This window comes from Macrobrachium rosenbergii, chromosome 21 (genome assembly GCF_040412425.1).
Source record: "Macrobrachium rosenbergii isolate ZJJX-2024 chromosome 21, ASM4041242v1, whole genome shotgun sequence".
Taxonomy (NCBI): domain Eukaryota; kingdom Metazoa; phylum Arthropoda; class Malacostraca; order Decapoda; family Palaemonidae; genus Macrobrachium; species Macrobrachium rosenbergii.
The window spans coordinates 46,078,140-46,094,272 of record NC_089761.1 but is presented as its reverse complement, the minus strand read 5'-3'; the positions used below and the strand labels follow the sequence as shown (position 1 = coordinate 46,094,272).

Genomic DNA, 16,133 nt, shown 5'->3' with positions numbered 1-16,133 from the left:
AACGTAGAATTATCAAGTGAATAAGCATTTATAGATAATTTTACATGAATAAATGCCCGTAAACTTCATACTGTAACGCTTAGATCATTTGTGCTAGGGAACTGAGAAAAAAGATAATCTTGTGTATAATCTAGATCACAGATCCCCGTAGAGGGTAGGTAGTGCCGTCAGTGCACTTCATGCGGTGCACTGTAGGCATTACTTAAGGGTCCTTGCAGCGTCCCTGCGGCCCCGAGCTACAGCCGTTCTCATTCCTTTTACTGTAACTCCGTTCATATTCCCTTTCTTCCATCTTGCTTTCCACCCACTCATAACAATTCATTCATAGTGCAACTGCAAGGTTTTCCTCTTGTCACACCTTTCAAACCATTTTGCTGTCAATTTCCCTTTCAGTGCCGAATGACCTCATAGGTCCCAGCACTTGACCTTTGGCCTTAATTCTGTATTCTATTCTTCTATTTTAATCGCAGATGGTAGATATCTCACGTCCCAATATTGAGAATTGATATATACTCTATTTACAAATAACTATTACCCTTACTTTTTATTTATTCCCAACGTTCCATGCCGTTAAAACTTTTTCTCAGGCATATATTACCAATTTTTTTTTCAATACCCGCTTAGAAAACCTGTTATAAATCCAAGCGTAGCGGAGAGTCCTCCAGGGCACAGCCCCGTTACCTGTCTGCAATATATCCGTGTTCCTGATTATCGCCAGCTGTGCAATTCTCAGTCAAGATTTATGTGACAGTGTAATTCTACGAAGGCTCTTGTGTCTGCGTCATTCTGTCAACCCCTATGTGATACTGCCGCGCTAATGCAAGATAAACAGACGGTAATAGCAGGGCCTGGGGGCTTCCTGCTGCGCCAGCCCGCGGGAATCGATGGTCGGTAATGTCATAAAACCCTCCTTCATTTATCTGTCCTCTTCGTGAAAGGGCCATTTTTTTCTCTTTAGAGGGGAAATGGGTGTGGCGTGGCGGCGTGGGGTAGATAGAAAACTTGCGTACTGACAGGTAGCTCGATTAGAGTTAGTTATGGAGAGAGAGACAGTGATGGGGGGTTGGAAGGAGAATTTCTGTAGAATTAGTGCTAGCCTACCGTTCATCATGAATGATGCTTCGTTTTTTCTCCACAGTTAAATTGATTTTCACAAGGTTTAATCAGCGTATGGACATGTCTTTTAAAAGTAAAAATTTAGGTATATTCTCTGTCAGAATACATTTCATGGAATTCGTCTATTCAAATATTCAGTCTGGAGTCGTTTGCTCACAAAGCGGTTTGGATGGATCATAACTTGCAGGATACTATAGACCTTTTGGGTAGTATTGTAGTCCACAGTGTTAAACACAGTATGGATTTATGGATGATGTTGTTATTAAGATGTCCACTGATTGCACGAAATAGTTAGCGGTTCATTTTCTCTGGTGATCAGGAAGTTTTATGGCTAAATAAACTAGAGTTTTACCTCCCGTTATAACTTCCTAGTCATGAGCCTTGAACATCAAGTTCCATGGTGTTAAAGTGACGTGCATTTGTCATTTCTGGCAGAGGCATTGTCGAGATATCTGCACAACTTAGTGTAATTTTTATAACTATTATATCCAAAGTCTTATCTTGGCTATAAATAAAAGTAAAAAATGCGCTAAAGAAACTTTGTCGCAATCGAGTTTTCTGTACTGCCGCTACAACGTATAATGAAGGCCACCGAAAATAGATATATCTTTCGGTGGTCTCGGTATAATGCTGTATGAGCCGCGCCCCATGAAACTTTAACCACGGCCTGGTGGTGGCCTAACCTGTATCGTTGCCAGAAGCACGTTTATGGCTAAATGTAACCGGAAATAAAATAAAAACTACTTAGCCTAAAGGACTGCAATTTGGTGTGCTTGATGATTGGAGGGTGGATGAACAACACATCAATTTGCAGCTCTCTAGCCTCAGTAGTTTTTAAGATCTGAGGGCGGACAGAAAAAGTGCGGACAGAATAACCCCAATTCCATCCTGTCAACCGATAACCCACTGTTGTAGACACAAATAAAATAATGTGATCTCTCTTGAAAGTTTTGCACTTCGTTTTAGTTATACGATACCACTGTTATATTGTAATAGCAATAGTAGTAGTAGTGAAACCCATCACTTTAGAAGTTTATGTCATATTATGTCCTTGTCAACATGATTCTTCGAGATCTCATGAAATATTAGATATGAAAACATTTTTATATCATCGCGTTCATCATACATAATTGCGCCTTGCCGATAAATAATTAAAAAGAAAGGTTTCCCATTATATAAGGAAAGAAATTCTTCAACTTTATTCTAATATTTACTGTTAGGAGTTCGGAAACAATTACAACTTTTCTGAAAGTTGTGTACGAAGCAATTAAGGTTTTGTTCTTTTTTTCAATCCCTTTGAAGCTCTGCTCCCCCTGCGCTCTTCAGATTTTATTGAAACACTTTTATGTCTGATATGTCTTTCAGTAGCTGTATCCAGATATATTTAGCTTTCAGGAGAGAGAGATAATTTAAGATAATGTAAAAAAAATGTATTTCAGTTTTGGAACTTTCTCATTTTCTAGGACAGAGAGTTCCTCATTGGACGGGTTGGTATCGTTCTCAGCTAGCACTCTGCTGGTCCCACGTTCGATTCTTCGACCGGCCAATGAAGAATCAGAGGAATTTATTTCTGGTGATAGAAATTCATTTCTCGTTCTAATGTGGTTCGGATTCCACAATAAGCTGTAGGTCCTGTTGCTAGGTAACTAGTTGGTTCTTAGCCACGTAAAATAAATCTAATCCTTCGGGCCAGCCCTGGGAGAGCTGTTAATCAGCTCAGTGGTCTGGTTAAACTAAGGTATACTGAACTCTAGAACAGAGAGAGAGAGAGAGAGAGAGAGAGAGAGAGAGAGAGAGAGAGAGAGAGAGAGAGATCTAGTACTTGAATTTTTTTTTTTTTTTTTGCATTCCCACCCGTTTGCTTCATCTTTTCATTTTCTTTTATTTTCTCAGGCCAGAGGAACGCAGTCCGGTTGATGTGTCGACAATCACCTCGAAACTGCGTCGAGTGCCGCCCTTAGATCGACTCCCTTCGCCAGTTCTTTTCGATATTGCCCGGTGCTCATACTACGAGGACCTGGAAAAGGGCGTTACGCGTAAGTGTAGTTGTAGCTGTTTCAGTTTAACGCCTATAATATTAATATAATAGAATCTAGTATGAAATTAGATTGACAGATGCTGATAAGGTTTATGTAATGCATTTTCATATGATGGATTCTAGGGGTTTCTCCTTTTGCATGTGCTTGGTTTGGGTGTAGCGTTATCTTGATGTGTTTTAGGTATGGTGTAGTGCACTATTTTAGTAGTATTTTGGTAGATGATGCTTTAAGCAGTTCTTGGAGAAATTTATGTTCTGATTTTAAGAGGAGAAAATTGTTAATAATGGTATCAAAACAATTCGATGACATTTTCGGAGCTAACGAAAAATGTTTATAGAAATCATAAACATACCAAACTATAAAATTTCCACAATAAAATGTCAGCTATATTGTACGGTCGTAGATTATTCGGTTACATCAAAAATGAACAGATATTTTAGACAAGCTGTGGAGGTAAAGAGGCATTGTAGATAATAAATAGGAATAAACACCGACCGAAGATAAGAATTGAACAGCAAATCGACAGAGAAATGGAGGACTGGCTAATATGTTGATAGTCCTTTAATCTAGATGACAAACTGAACCCACTCGTTAGAGTAATGGGAACTCCATTACCTCCATGGGTGTATTTACATTTTTGTTTGGCATATTTTGCCCGTGAAGGTTCGAGTAGTAGAAAAATGAAACCTGCTCCAGTTTCAGAGAGGTATTTAGTGCGGGAAGGTACATTAACCTAATCAGATTATCTGGATTAAAAAGCTGGTTAGGAAATCTAAAAAGATGAAAATTTTTAATCGATAGAATTTTCCATTCTTGCTGAGAATTATATCTTGAGTAAACGCTTGTTTGCTAGGTCCCTACCAGGTGGTAGGTATTTCGGACACAAAAAAAGTAAAAGGAACTAAGCAACAAAAAATTTTGTGACATGTTTAGGAATCATTGTAGGGTTTTAAATATTTTGGAGATAAATTTGAGGTGGGATATTAGTCTCATCGGATGTAAATGAATCTTGATGCCCTTTGATATTATTATGTCCTTATCAGTTTATATTACGATATATAGGAAGGTTGATAAAAGTTACTTACAACTAAAACAAACAAATAATACGTTCACACAGATATAGAGATTGTAGAAAATAAAAGAGGATATATATATATATATATATATTATATATGTGTGTGCATGTGCGTGTGCGTGTGCGCGCACGTATGGCAAAAATTCACACGTGAACAGATATCTATTTATATATATTTATATATATAATATATATGTATATATATTTATATATGTATGTATGTATGTATGTATGTATGTATGTATCTATCTATCTGTCTATCTATCTATCTATCTATCTATCTATCTATCTATATATATATATATATATATATATATATATATATATATATATATATATATATATATATATATATATATATATATATGTCAGTCCTTACGGACATGAAGGTCATTATATAAAATGTACTGAGAGAGAGAGAGAGAGACAGAGAGAGAGAGACAGAGAAAGAGAGTGGCCAGGTGGATCAAGTAATCCCACTTATTTTCATCAAGACTGATACCTTTCGGGTAAGTTTTTTGATGCAGCAATATTTAACGCTTAGTTAACTGAGGTCTTCTATATAAGAAGTGTTTAATTACCCGACCACGTAATTTTTGCATCGTTTCTTTTCCACTAAGATCAAAGTTATTTATTTATTTTAAAGCTTGCAGAATTGTTCGTGTGAAAATATCGAAGTTTGTAGTTTTATTGTTTATTCACATTTTATCCAATTCCTGGTATTTTCTGTTGTATTTTACGAGAAAAGGCCAATTAGATAGTAACCTCTTGTCTTTAAGAAGCCTAGATCTGAAACAAAACATAGGTTATAGATGTGGGAAGGTGTTGACTGACGAGCGTTATCTGGCCCCCTTGGGGGAGAAGAGACTCAGCCGAACAGAAAAGTGATCAAAATACTGTGCATAAAAGGGGTGAGAGAGAAATAAGTCACGATATGGCGCAGAGAAATAAAACCTAGAGAATAGGGGCGTTGCAGTTGTGCAAGACACATTGCCTTTCATTCGTTGGTGTGGAAAAGGGAAGCAACTCAGAAACACCCCAAATGAGAGGAGCAGTTTTTCAAACTAGGGTTGATTATGGGCAGTGAAACTAGGGTTCTGTTCAGTTTTCGCAATTAGTTTCCTTATTTCAGCCGTAAAAGCTTTGTATGGGCCCTTTCGGTTCAAGTTTGAAAAACTGCTGCTCATATTTGGGCGTTTTCTTATATGCTTCTCTTTCTCACTTCCTCTTTAACAAATAACGATTATTATTATTATTATTATTATTATTATTATTATTATTATTATTATTATTATTATTATTATTATTTCAATTTTCATTTATATTAAATCAACCCTTCATCGTTTTAGCTCATTTAAAGATATTAATAACTTTCACATAAAATCCAGGAACTTGATGGGGAAGTGGATACCATATAGGTAGAAATTGTCTTGCAGATGTGCTCTGGAGATCACGGTCTTAGCTGAAAACAAATCAGTACAAAATCAGGTGTAAGTAACATATGTGCAGATGCTCCAGGGTTGACTATTCAGAAGTGTGCATAAGAGAGAATACACAACTATAAAGATTAAAAGAGAATGGAGTACAGTGAGGATGATTAAACATAAGTATGGAAGACAGAAGTTTTTTTTAGTAGTTATTACCTAGGGAAACCACACTGACGACTTGGAAGAAGAATGGCGAATTCCAGGTGTTTGAATAAATGAGAGTTAAAAAGTTTTGACAATAATTTCTAGTACTGGCCCGCCACTATCTTCGAAATAGGGAGACTGATGCATTTTTCGAAGAGGGTGGGCTCAGGCAAGGAGAGTAAAGTGAAGAATACAACGAAGAACAAGATTTCTTTGGATGCAAATTCGTTTAGGTAGCACGATCAGATGTATACAAGTGGCTACAGGTGAAATGTTAAATAGTTTGCCTAGTACAGTTGTGGGATCTTCTGACCTCCAAATGTTTAAGCGAGGAATTCAGTCCTACTTTCTGCTGGCGTCTCCTGGATTTAGATGTATCGGTCTTATTTTCTGTTTCCTCTTAATTAATTATTTATCATATTTTCCTATAGGTTGGATCTCTCTGCATGCTAATTTTAATTTTTGAGCCCTCTTGGGTTTATAGCCTGTTGACTATGTCCATAATGGTTGTCAGCTGAAGATTTAAAGAAAGAAGAAAAGGCGCTCTGAGAATGTCTCTCAAACTAATTGAAGACATTAAAGAGGAAAGCTGATTTAAACATAATATCATAATGGTTTAGTTAGTAAAAAGCCAGAAGTTCAGCTATTACAGCCTTTAAGCTTGAAATAGAAGCAGCAGGAAAGCCTGTTCCTTGGCTGGCTTAGCGATGAAGACCGCCGATGAAACCTGTGGTTAGTTGTTGAGTGTTATAATATGGAACGTAAGAAATCTTCCTTCTTCAGTTCAAGTAGAATATTATTTTAGTAACACGAGTTATGCGGTGTCAGGGTTTGTGATGTCGAAGCGCTGAATTCATATACATAATATAAATATACATATATATAATATATATATATATATATATATATATATATATATATATATATATATATATATATATATATATATATATATATATATATATATATATATATATATATATATATGTGTGTGTGTGTGTGTGTGTGTGTGTGTGTATACGTACGTACATACATACATACATATACACACACATACACACACACACACACACACACACACATATATATATATATATATATATATATATATATATATATATATATATATATATATATATATATATATATATATATTGTGTGTGTCTGCAAGCACAATTGCACGAACATCACAAATTCTTCCACATATTCTGGCTTCCTTTCCAACGTATTCGCTAGTTCTTTTTATAAGGTATTGCAGAGGGGATTTGTGCGGCAAGGATACACATCTTATTGCAAGCACCAGATTAGGAGAAAGGCCTTGACTGCAGGTGAATTCTGCTTAAGAAGAGGATCCTTCTTGCTTTCATATTCCAAAAGTGCTTCCATCCTGCAAGCAGTCTTGTATGTGACTTGAACGGTGAGGGCATTTACGCTTCCGTGCTTATCTGATGGGGTTACAGGGAAGGAGAATTATAAACGTAGATTTAATTCGTATGTTAGTTTTTTTTTTTTTACTCAATTAAGAATGATGACATTTCTTTGAAACGAATGAGGGGGAGAAAAATCACCCAGACTTTCGTTTTGTTGTAGAATAGAAGATGATATCCTTTTGATTAGGTCTTTTTGATATTAACTTCCTGAACTGCGCCGAATGATAATATTTGATGGAGCGGGTGACGGTAAAGATCAATGGTGATAATTGTAGCAAGGATATGATAAGGAGGAGGGTAACGCTGACAATAATTGAAATAGAAATAAGCATGAAAAACCATACTAAAAGATAATAATAAATATTTCATGGGTGTTGCAAGTTTTTATTATACACATAGGATTATATTATGTAGTTTATACATAATATATACATTTACAATTCCCTTAGATTGCAGCAGTTTTTATTTTCAAATTTCTTGTTACCTAAATCAAACAATTCTTGTCCGTCTCTTCTTTCCTCTCTTAGAATTGAAGATATATAATAAAAGAATAAATAAAACATTAAATGATACTTGTCTCTGCGGAATATAGAGAGAGAAATTCTCCGCCATTAATGTAATACGATAATAGATGGTAGGTGGGGTTCCTTTGGGAAAAGACGATTATGCTCTTGTCATTTCGTCCAGTGAATGTAGAATATATTTTCTAAAGTTTCTGTAACCAACTCAGGCTGACGAAAGATATATTCACAGTATTTCCTCACATTTATCATGATTTCCTTCAGTCTCATTTTGCTCATACGAGAAAAACCTTCGTCTTTTTTATGGACAGACCTTCGATTAAACATGCTTCGGTAGTTGAACTTTACATCAGTTATTATTATTAATTTTATTCAGAAGATGAACTCGATTCATATGGAACAAGCCCACAAGGGCCATTGACTTAAAATTCAAGCTTTCAAAGAATAAGGTGCTCATTAGGAAGTAAAAGAAGGTAAAGGGAAATATAGATAGAAGGGGTAGTTGACCAACGGCAGGTGAGTGAGGCATGGGTAACCACCCACTCACTTGGAAACACCACTTTTTTTCCGGCCTCCTTGCTGTGCAGACTTTGGAAACTCTTTGTATCATGGCTGTCCTTGGGGGTAACTTTAGAATTTTCTGGTTTGAATGGTTGACGACTTTGGATTTTTTTTTTTATAGATCTGGTTTTGACTTTTAAGAATAATAATGGTGATTGATAATTCTGCTTATAGAAAGAAGTTCAGCGTAGATGCCCTGGGTGTGGTGGAGTTTGTGTTAGATTTATTTGCCTTTGACCATCAGCCCTCATTCTTTGTATATTGCTTGCTGAGGTCAGGAGTGTTTGCTGTCCTTGAACTGCATTGAATGTGTCACTTGGTCACCTGCTCGGTTGGAGAAGTCCAACTCAAGAAGGAAGAAGTTGAGTGAGATCGTGTGCCATCTGAGGGCAACACACCACTGTTCTCACCTTTGCCTCGCCATTTTGTTCCTGCCTTGACCCCTGCTGCTTCTCCTTTTGCGTAGTCTGAGGAGGGTATGCTCAGCCATGTGATGATCATCTGACTCTTCTTTGGCCAATGTTGTCACTGGTGTGATGATGGTGCCTGCTACCTCTAAGCTTCCACTTCAGTTTCTGTTACTGTTGTGGCCTCCTCTTGGGATCCCAGGGAAGCCTTCCTTGTATACCTTCCTTGAGTATACTTGGTTTTAACCAAAATTTCTTCATCTGCATTGATCTTGGTGGGCCCCATAGCTTCAATTCTAGTTTATCCCTCCAAGATCAAGTGCTCTGTATCTGTGGATGTTCTTGTTGCTTCTGCTGTAGCTGCTCCAGCTACTCCTGCACCTGTTCCTTCAGGGTTGTCTGCCTCAAATCTGCCCCTCTGTAGGTTTGGTTGAGGATTGACTGAAGAATAGGAAAAAGGCCTGGAAGGCTACCCTCAAGAAGGCTAAGAACCCCCTTTTTTTTTTTTTCTTTTGCAGCTGTTGCTTATCAGTCAAAAGTAAAGGTGATTCCAGCACTGATTGGAGAGCAGGTGATCATGGGCAGTGCCAGTGGACTGACACAAGCTTGGTTCATGATGAATGAACCCAGGTACTCCTAGTAAATTGCATGTTCTTCTCAGAAGAGATGAACTAACCAATGGCTCTTCCTGTACTGGTGCATTATCAGAAGCAAGAAGGGAAGAGTCTGCACTTCCCCAGACTACAGGCTGTATGAGTTATCCAGGGCTATCCTAGTTGTCCTAGGAGGTTTTCATGGCTGATTTCCTGACCATTATGAGCTTGGCTAAACTCCTGTGTAGTAACCCTGGACAGCTATCGGCCTCAGTTCATCTTTGGGGTGCATAACCCTCGGTGGAACCTGCCTGTGTATTGCTCAGTGCTGCTCCGCCATGTACGGAGTGCATGACTGCTTACCTCAGTTGAGTAGTTCAGTCACACAGGTTGGTTCTGCCTCTGTTTCAGACCACAAAGGTAATGAAAGTGATTATGGCAACAGACTCCATGGCTTCTGACTCCAATGCTTTGAGGGAAATACCTTCCTACCAGAGCCTCTCCAGAGGGTGGTAGTTTGTCAGTCTGCAGACTGATGAATCCAACTGCAGTGGAGTAGTTTCAAGACTTGTCCAGTATGTAGAACCTCATCTGGCACTTCGGCAGTGGGGGAAGCAGTTTGCCTGATATGAACAACAGGGAACTGTCTGACCCAGAGATCAGATGGTGATTTTGTTTCATCACCTGTAGTGCCTTGGGACCATCTCTCACAATCTGGGACTTGTTCCAGACACATCCCGATCCTCAGAGGATGGTTACTTGTGTAGACGTAAGTAGATTGTCACTTGCACATCACAGTTCTCGAGATGGGTACTGAGCATCTGGTTCTGCAAGCATTATGAGATTAGTTGATGGGATACTGGGTTCTCTTCATTTTGAGCTGTCAGCCAGATACATTCTAGGCCATCAGAATGTATTGGTAGATCAGCTCAATCGTCAGGGGTGTCACAGTGATGGAATGGTCCTTGCACCTGCACATAGCTGAGAATGTGTGAGGTTTGGGAAACCCAGGTGATTGAACTGTTTGCCACCTGGTGTCCTGCTCTTCAGTGGTGGACTCTTGGGCTGAGATGAAAGATGCCTTTCAACATCTTTTGGAGAACCTCGACTTCTATGCTTTTTTGGTGATATACTTGGTCCATCAAGCGTTTAAATGAATGTTGGTAACTACTGGTCTCTGCTGACTCTGGTGGCTACTTATTGGCCATAAGCTGGTTGGAACCCTGGTCTGCTTGGCTTTCTTGTTGAGGTGCTGAGAGAACTGCACTTGTGGCTTACATTGCTTTGGCAGCCATACCTGCTTCTTCCAACCAACAGCCAGTGGCTGAATTCTCACTGGTCAGGCATAATGCAGGTTAGACACAACAGAGCTCCAATCTTTAACTTTTAATAGATGTGACTCCGTCCATTCCTTTTTTAACAAGGATGGCGATTGAATAGAGCAAACTCATTTCAGGTTTTGTAATATCCTACTTTTTGAATTGGTTTTCCCAAATCACATAAGAAATCTGAAGTTCTCCAAATGTCCTAGAGTAAGGGTACAAACATGCCATTTTCTGGAACAGAGCCCTCTGTGTCTCAGTATCACATACATCAGGATATACAGTTGGTTACAGGAATCATCGTTTCCCTGCTCACATACATAACTGGGTAGAAGATAAACACCAGCTATATCTGAACAATACCTCCTGTCTGATGAGTAAGTATCCTCATAGCAAATGCAAATTTTTCCAAGAGGAACAAATTGTCATCTTTTATGAAAATCCCGCCCCTAACCAAACCCACATTTGTCCCTGTTGCCGAAATAAAAGTTGGTGATATTTACCGAGTGAGTTGGTGATTACCTTGTCCCCTCACCTGCCACTTGTTAAATACCTTGTTACCAGGTTTCATTAATTGAACTTACTTTGGCCGAGGATATTTCCACATAAAAGACTTCAGGTTTGTGTATCCAGTTCAAGTGCATATGATCTTCAATTTGTGATTTTTTCATTTATGAAGTCACTGATCAGAAATCGTGATCTTGTGAATCAACCGATTAAGTATCACTTCATGTTATTTATTCCCTAAATTTGAATATTTCCGATGTCCTATTTTTCATTTCATTGGAAAGGGTGTGCTTTTACTTCCGCAAAGCATATATTTTAATTTTTTTTCTTTGGCCGTGGTTGAATTTGGCATTTATATTCCTGTTTCGATTGCACGAGAATCGATCACATTTTAACTTCATCGCATTTTAACTTCTTTAATAATATAAGAATTAAATAAATATTGCAAAACACTTTTCCATCTTCTTTTATCTGCTAAAAAGGATGTACATAGATAATAACATTAGAAATTAACATGGAAATGTGTCCATTTGTGTTCCACGCTAAGCTGATTAACGCATATTCGCATTAGTTTTCAAAGAAAACATAATTGCTTGCGGTTTTCGGGATTGCTGTTTATTTTCATCTCGCCAGTTTGCTCAACTTTTCTTTAATACTACTTTTGTCGGTTAATTAACAGTTACCCTAATATGGGAACCTTGGAAAAATTATTATCAGGTATTGAAGGAAGGTAGGTTAGGATTTAGCCCTGTTGATGTGCTGTTATTGATGATAGAAACGGTTATCGAAATCGACTGCGACGGAGTAATGCTCATTCCGGAATACGTACACCCATGATAGCGCATTTGACAGTGTCTACAAACGAGTTCGTACTAAATGCGCCATCGGATATAAACAGTTTGTGAATTATTGGTATAAAATTTCACTTACTCTCTACTTGGGACGAAAGTGGACTAACTGACTATTTTAGGCTTTTAGACGTGCAGTAACGCATACATTAGCTAATAACCTAACCAGCAAAGAGGGTAAGCAGAAGGCCACAAGGATATGCTATACTTATTAATATGAATCGAGACGAGCCTTCTTTGAGCTCTAATGCAGTTATTTATTGAGTGAGGACAGGAAACCAGTCTATTAATATTGGATGGAATTAATTGATTAATCTTGCAGAAATAAAGAACAGCAGCAAAGACTAGAGCATACCAATTTTTTTTACCCAAATCTTCGTGGATTTTTTTAATTAGACGAGCTCATCACCTGTCCTGTGACTGAAAATTAGAGATCTGACAACACTGAAGACAAAACATTTGTAAATGTGAGACCAAACTCATCCTAATTGTTTTATTGATGTAGTGGTCGTTGTTGTTGTTGTTTTAGATTAAAGTTTCCAGTATGAGAGCGTGTGCCTCTGTGCAGTTTTTAATTTCATTTTCATTCATTCATCACCATATCGAATGATCTATTGTCCCAGTGCTAGGCTTCTAGCCCAGACCTGTCATTTCATCCAAATCCTTCGGGCCAGCCCTATGAGAGCTGATAGTCAGCTCAGTGGTCTGGTTAAACTGTTTTAATAATAATAATAATAATAATAATAATAATAATAATAATAATAATAATAATAATAATAGATTGAAGTAGCGTGTATTCTGGTGCAGGCTGCTGCATGTAGAGCAACCCGTCATTATGAAGTTTTGAAAACTTTTGCTGCACAGTTCCAAGCTACCTTGATCACTTATGTAAACCAGAAACATATAGAACAACGTTTTCGAATCTTCCACTTCCAGGATATATCTCAGAGTCGCTGTAAGCCGCTTAAAGGAATTTTAGAGATGCTTGAATTCGTCCTAAAACTGCTTGTGGAATATTAAGTCTGCTTTAATCAGCTCATAGAATTTTAAGAGGTCTTAAAGGAATTGTGATACTCCAGTAATCCGCTTTAAGAAAATTCAAGAGATGTTTGAAGGTGTCTTTAAGCTGCTTAGGGAAATTTTTGAGATGCCTTTGAAAAGCTTGAAGCTTCTCTGATCTGCTTAAGGAAATTTTAGATGCTTAAGAGATATTCAGGCTTCTTAATGAAGTTTGAGAGGTGGTGAATTGAGTATGTAAGCTGCTTGGAGGCATTGTAACATAAAATTACTTAGAAGAAATCTCCAAATTTTCAGGCTATTCAAGATATCTTCGTAGTTTTCAAGTGCTCAATGGAATGTTAGAAATTGTGTCAATATTAATGGTGCTGAAGGAGTTCATTTAGATCTTTTAGGGAATCATAGAAGTCTCTAATAATAATTTTGTAAGCTTAAAGGCAATAAATTGAATCTTTAAATTGCATAATGATATCGTAAAAGGTTTATAGAATCTTAAAGCTGCTTAAGGAAGTTGTCAAGATGTTAAAAGAAGTTAAAGACTTCTCAAGCGTGAGGGAATTTTAAAATTGGTGAAGCGAATTATGAAGCTACGTTCTAGAATCTCTTAAGTTGTTCAATGGAATCTCAAAGAATCTTCTAGGTATATTAAACGTAGTTTTATATATTCTTAGAGGGACTTCAAAGAATTCTAACATCTCTCCTAGGGAATCTTTTTATTTAAGGACTTGGTAAAGTTACTTATGAAAATTTTAAAGCGGTTTTATGCATTCTTGTTTATTCATTAATACTATTCCCTTGCCCTTGTCGGGTTTGCAAGTGACGATATTTTCCACTTTACTCAAATTTCTTAAAATTTCCAAATCTTCCTTTCTTATTTTTTAAGTTCTTATAAGTGTCATGCAGGAGAAGAGAAAGTTTCTGTTGTAGGCTGCTAAGATTACCACAGTTAGTTCAAGCCCTTGAGTCTTTGGAAAAACACCTCAAAAGGAAAGGAAAAATAAACAAGACTATCTACATAAAGTTAATACAGTTCTTTCTGATAATACAAAATTTCTATTGATTGGAGAACCTAACTTCCTAGAAATCTACAGAAGGGAAGATAAGATTAATAGATCCCTTAGAAAGTTAAAGAAAGATAACATCTTGAATGAGGAAACCTTCCAAAAACTGCTTGTTACAGGGTCATCGTTTGGCATTTTGAATGGGGTCACTAAGGTCCATGAGGATGGCATACCTATCAGACCAATTGTCATCGTATAATAGCCCTTCCTATAGTATCTCTAAATATTTAGTTCACTTATTAAATGATTTCTCAGCATCCCAGTTTGCGCTTAAAAATGGCTTTGACTTCCAACAACAAATAGTTCATCAGGATGGTGATTTATATATGGCCAGTTTAGATGTTGAGTCGTTATTCACAAATGTTCCAGTCTCCGAAACTATTGAGATTATTCTAAACAAAGTTTTTTATGAGAGTTATGTTATTTTTCACGGTTTTAAAAGGCAATTTTTTAAGTCTCTTGGAACTTGCAGTGCAAGATTCTGCTTTTATTTTTAACAAACAACTCTACTTGCAGGTCGAGGGAGTTGCTATGGGGTCTCCATTTTGCCCTTTGTTCGCAAAATTTTTTTGACACATTTAGAAGGAGAGTGTTTAAATAACTGTCCGGAATCCTTTAAACCCCTTTACTATAGGAGATGCGTTGATGATACGTTTGCCCTATTTAAACATTCGTGGCAATGTCAGTCTTTTCTGGATTACGTTAACTCTAGACATCCTAACATTAGATTTACTATTGAGCAGGAGACTGTGAATACACTGGCCTTTTTAGATGTAAAAATCACTCACTTTGACCATAATTTTAGTACGTCAGTTTTTAGAAAAAATACTTTACAGGCCTTGGAGGTAATTTTTATATTTCATGTTTCTTTTTAAAATTAATATCATAACTATCCTGGTTTTTAGAGCTCTCCGTTATACATCTAGCTGGGCAAATTTCCACTCTGAAGTTGAATTTTTACTTGAATATTTTACCAAAAATTCCTATTCAAAAAAAGCTTTTTTATAATGTTGATAACAAGATTTTAGCACCTAACTTTTGTTATCCTATTGTGAAATTTACTGTTCCTAAATTTACTATGTACGCCACTATCCCATATACTCACTCTTGACTTTCTTAGATCAAAAGTTGAACATATGATCGAAAAAGAGTTTGGATTTCTAAAACTGAACCTAATACCTATGAATCCTCTAAAGATGGGGGCTTTTTAGTTATAAGGACAAGCCACAGACCTTTATGAAGTCCAATATTATATACAAATTTGAATGCCCAACTATTATGTTGGCTCATCAAAGAGAATGTTGCAGGTCCGTTATTACAACCACTTATGATTGAGCTACAGAACTGGCTCACGAATTAATAACTCCGAATTTTCTAGTATTAAAATCATGCCGTTAAATGCAAGATTAATATTGATAAAAAGCATTTTTCCATAATTGGAACTACGAAACAATCTACCTACTTAACTGCCCTTGAGTCTTTGTTTATTAAACGTCATACACCTCTTCCAAACTACAACATATCTTCTCCTTTGCACTTGGCCTAAGTATTCTCTGGGCATGCGTGAGCTTGTGGTCTCACTTCGTCTTTCCCTTTCATGTGACCAGGTTAGTTTTAAAAAATCTTTGCTCTGTTTTGCCTTTTATAAATTTTGTAATTTTAAAGAACGTAACTTCTGTTTTTAATTTAGCTTTTATTTTGAATTAAGAGAATTAATATGTATTTTTCAATTTTACGGACCGATGATGTGTTTTAAGTAACACGAAACGTTTCCAACAATAAATATGTAACTGTTTTGTTGACTGTCGTCTTCTTTGGACTCCTGCTGGTTGATGTACAGCCTACTTCCGTCTAAATGTGTGTGTATATACAGTATATATATATATATATATATATATATATATATATATATATATATATATATATATATATATGTATGTATTGTGTGTATGTGTATATATAGTGTATTTATGGAGGATTGATCAGTACAGGGGCGTCATTTCAG

The 16,133-nt window shown here is 36.8% G+C and overlaps 1 protein-coding gene across 2 annotated transcripts in view; it reads left to right on the top strand.

The window, feature by feature from the left end:
- The window catches only part of Epac (Exchange protein directly activated by cAMP), a 659,154-nt gene that overhangs the window by 170,921 nt on the left and 472,100 nt on the right, over positions 1-16,133 (top strand). For both annotated transcript variants that reach the window (XM_067123714.1, XM_067123713.1), the window contains exon 2: positions 3,010-3,152. In XM_067123714.1, coding sequence (XP_066979815.1) covers positions 3,010-3,152 — 143 coding nt within the window. The remainder of the gene's footprint in view (positions 1-3,009; positions 3,153-16,133) is intronic.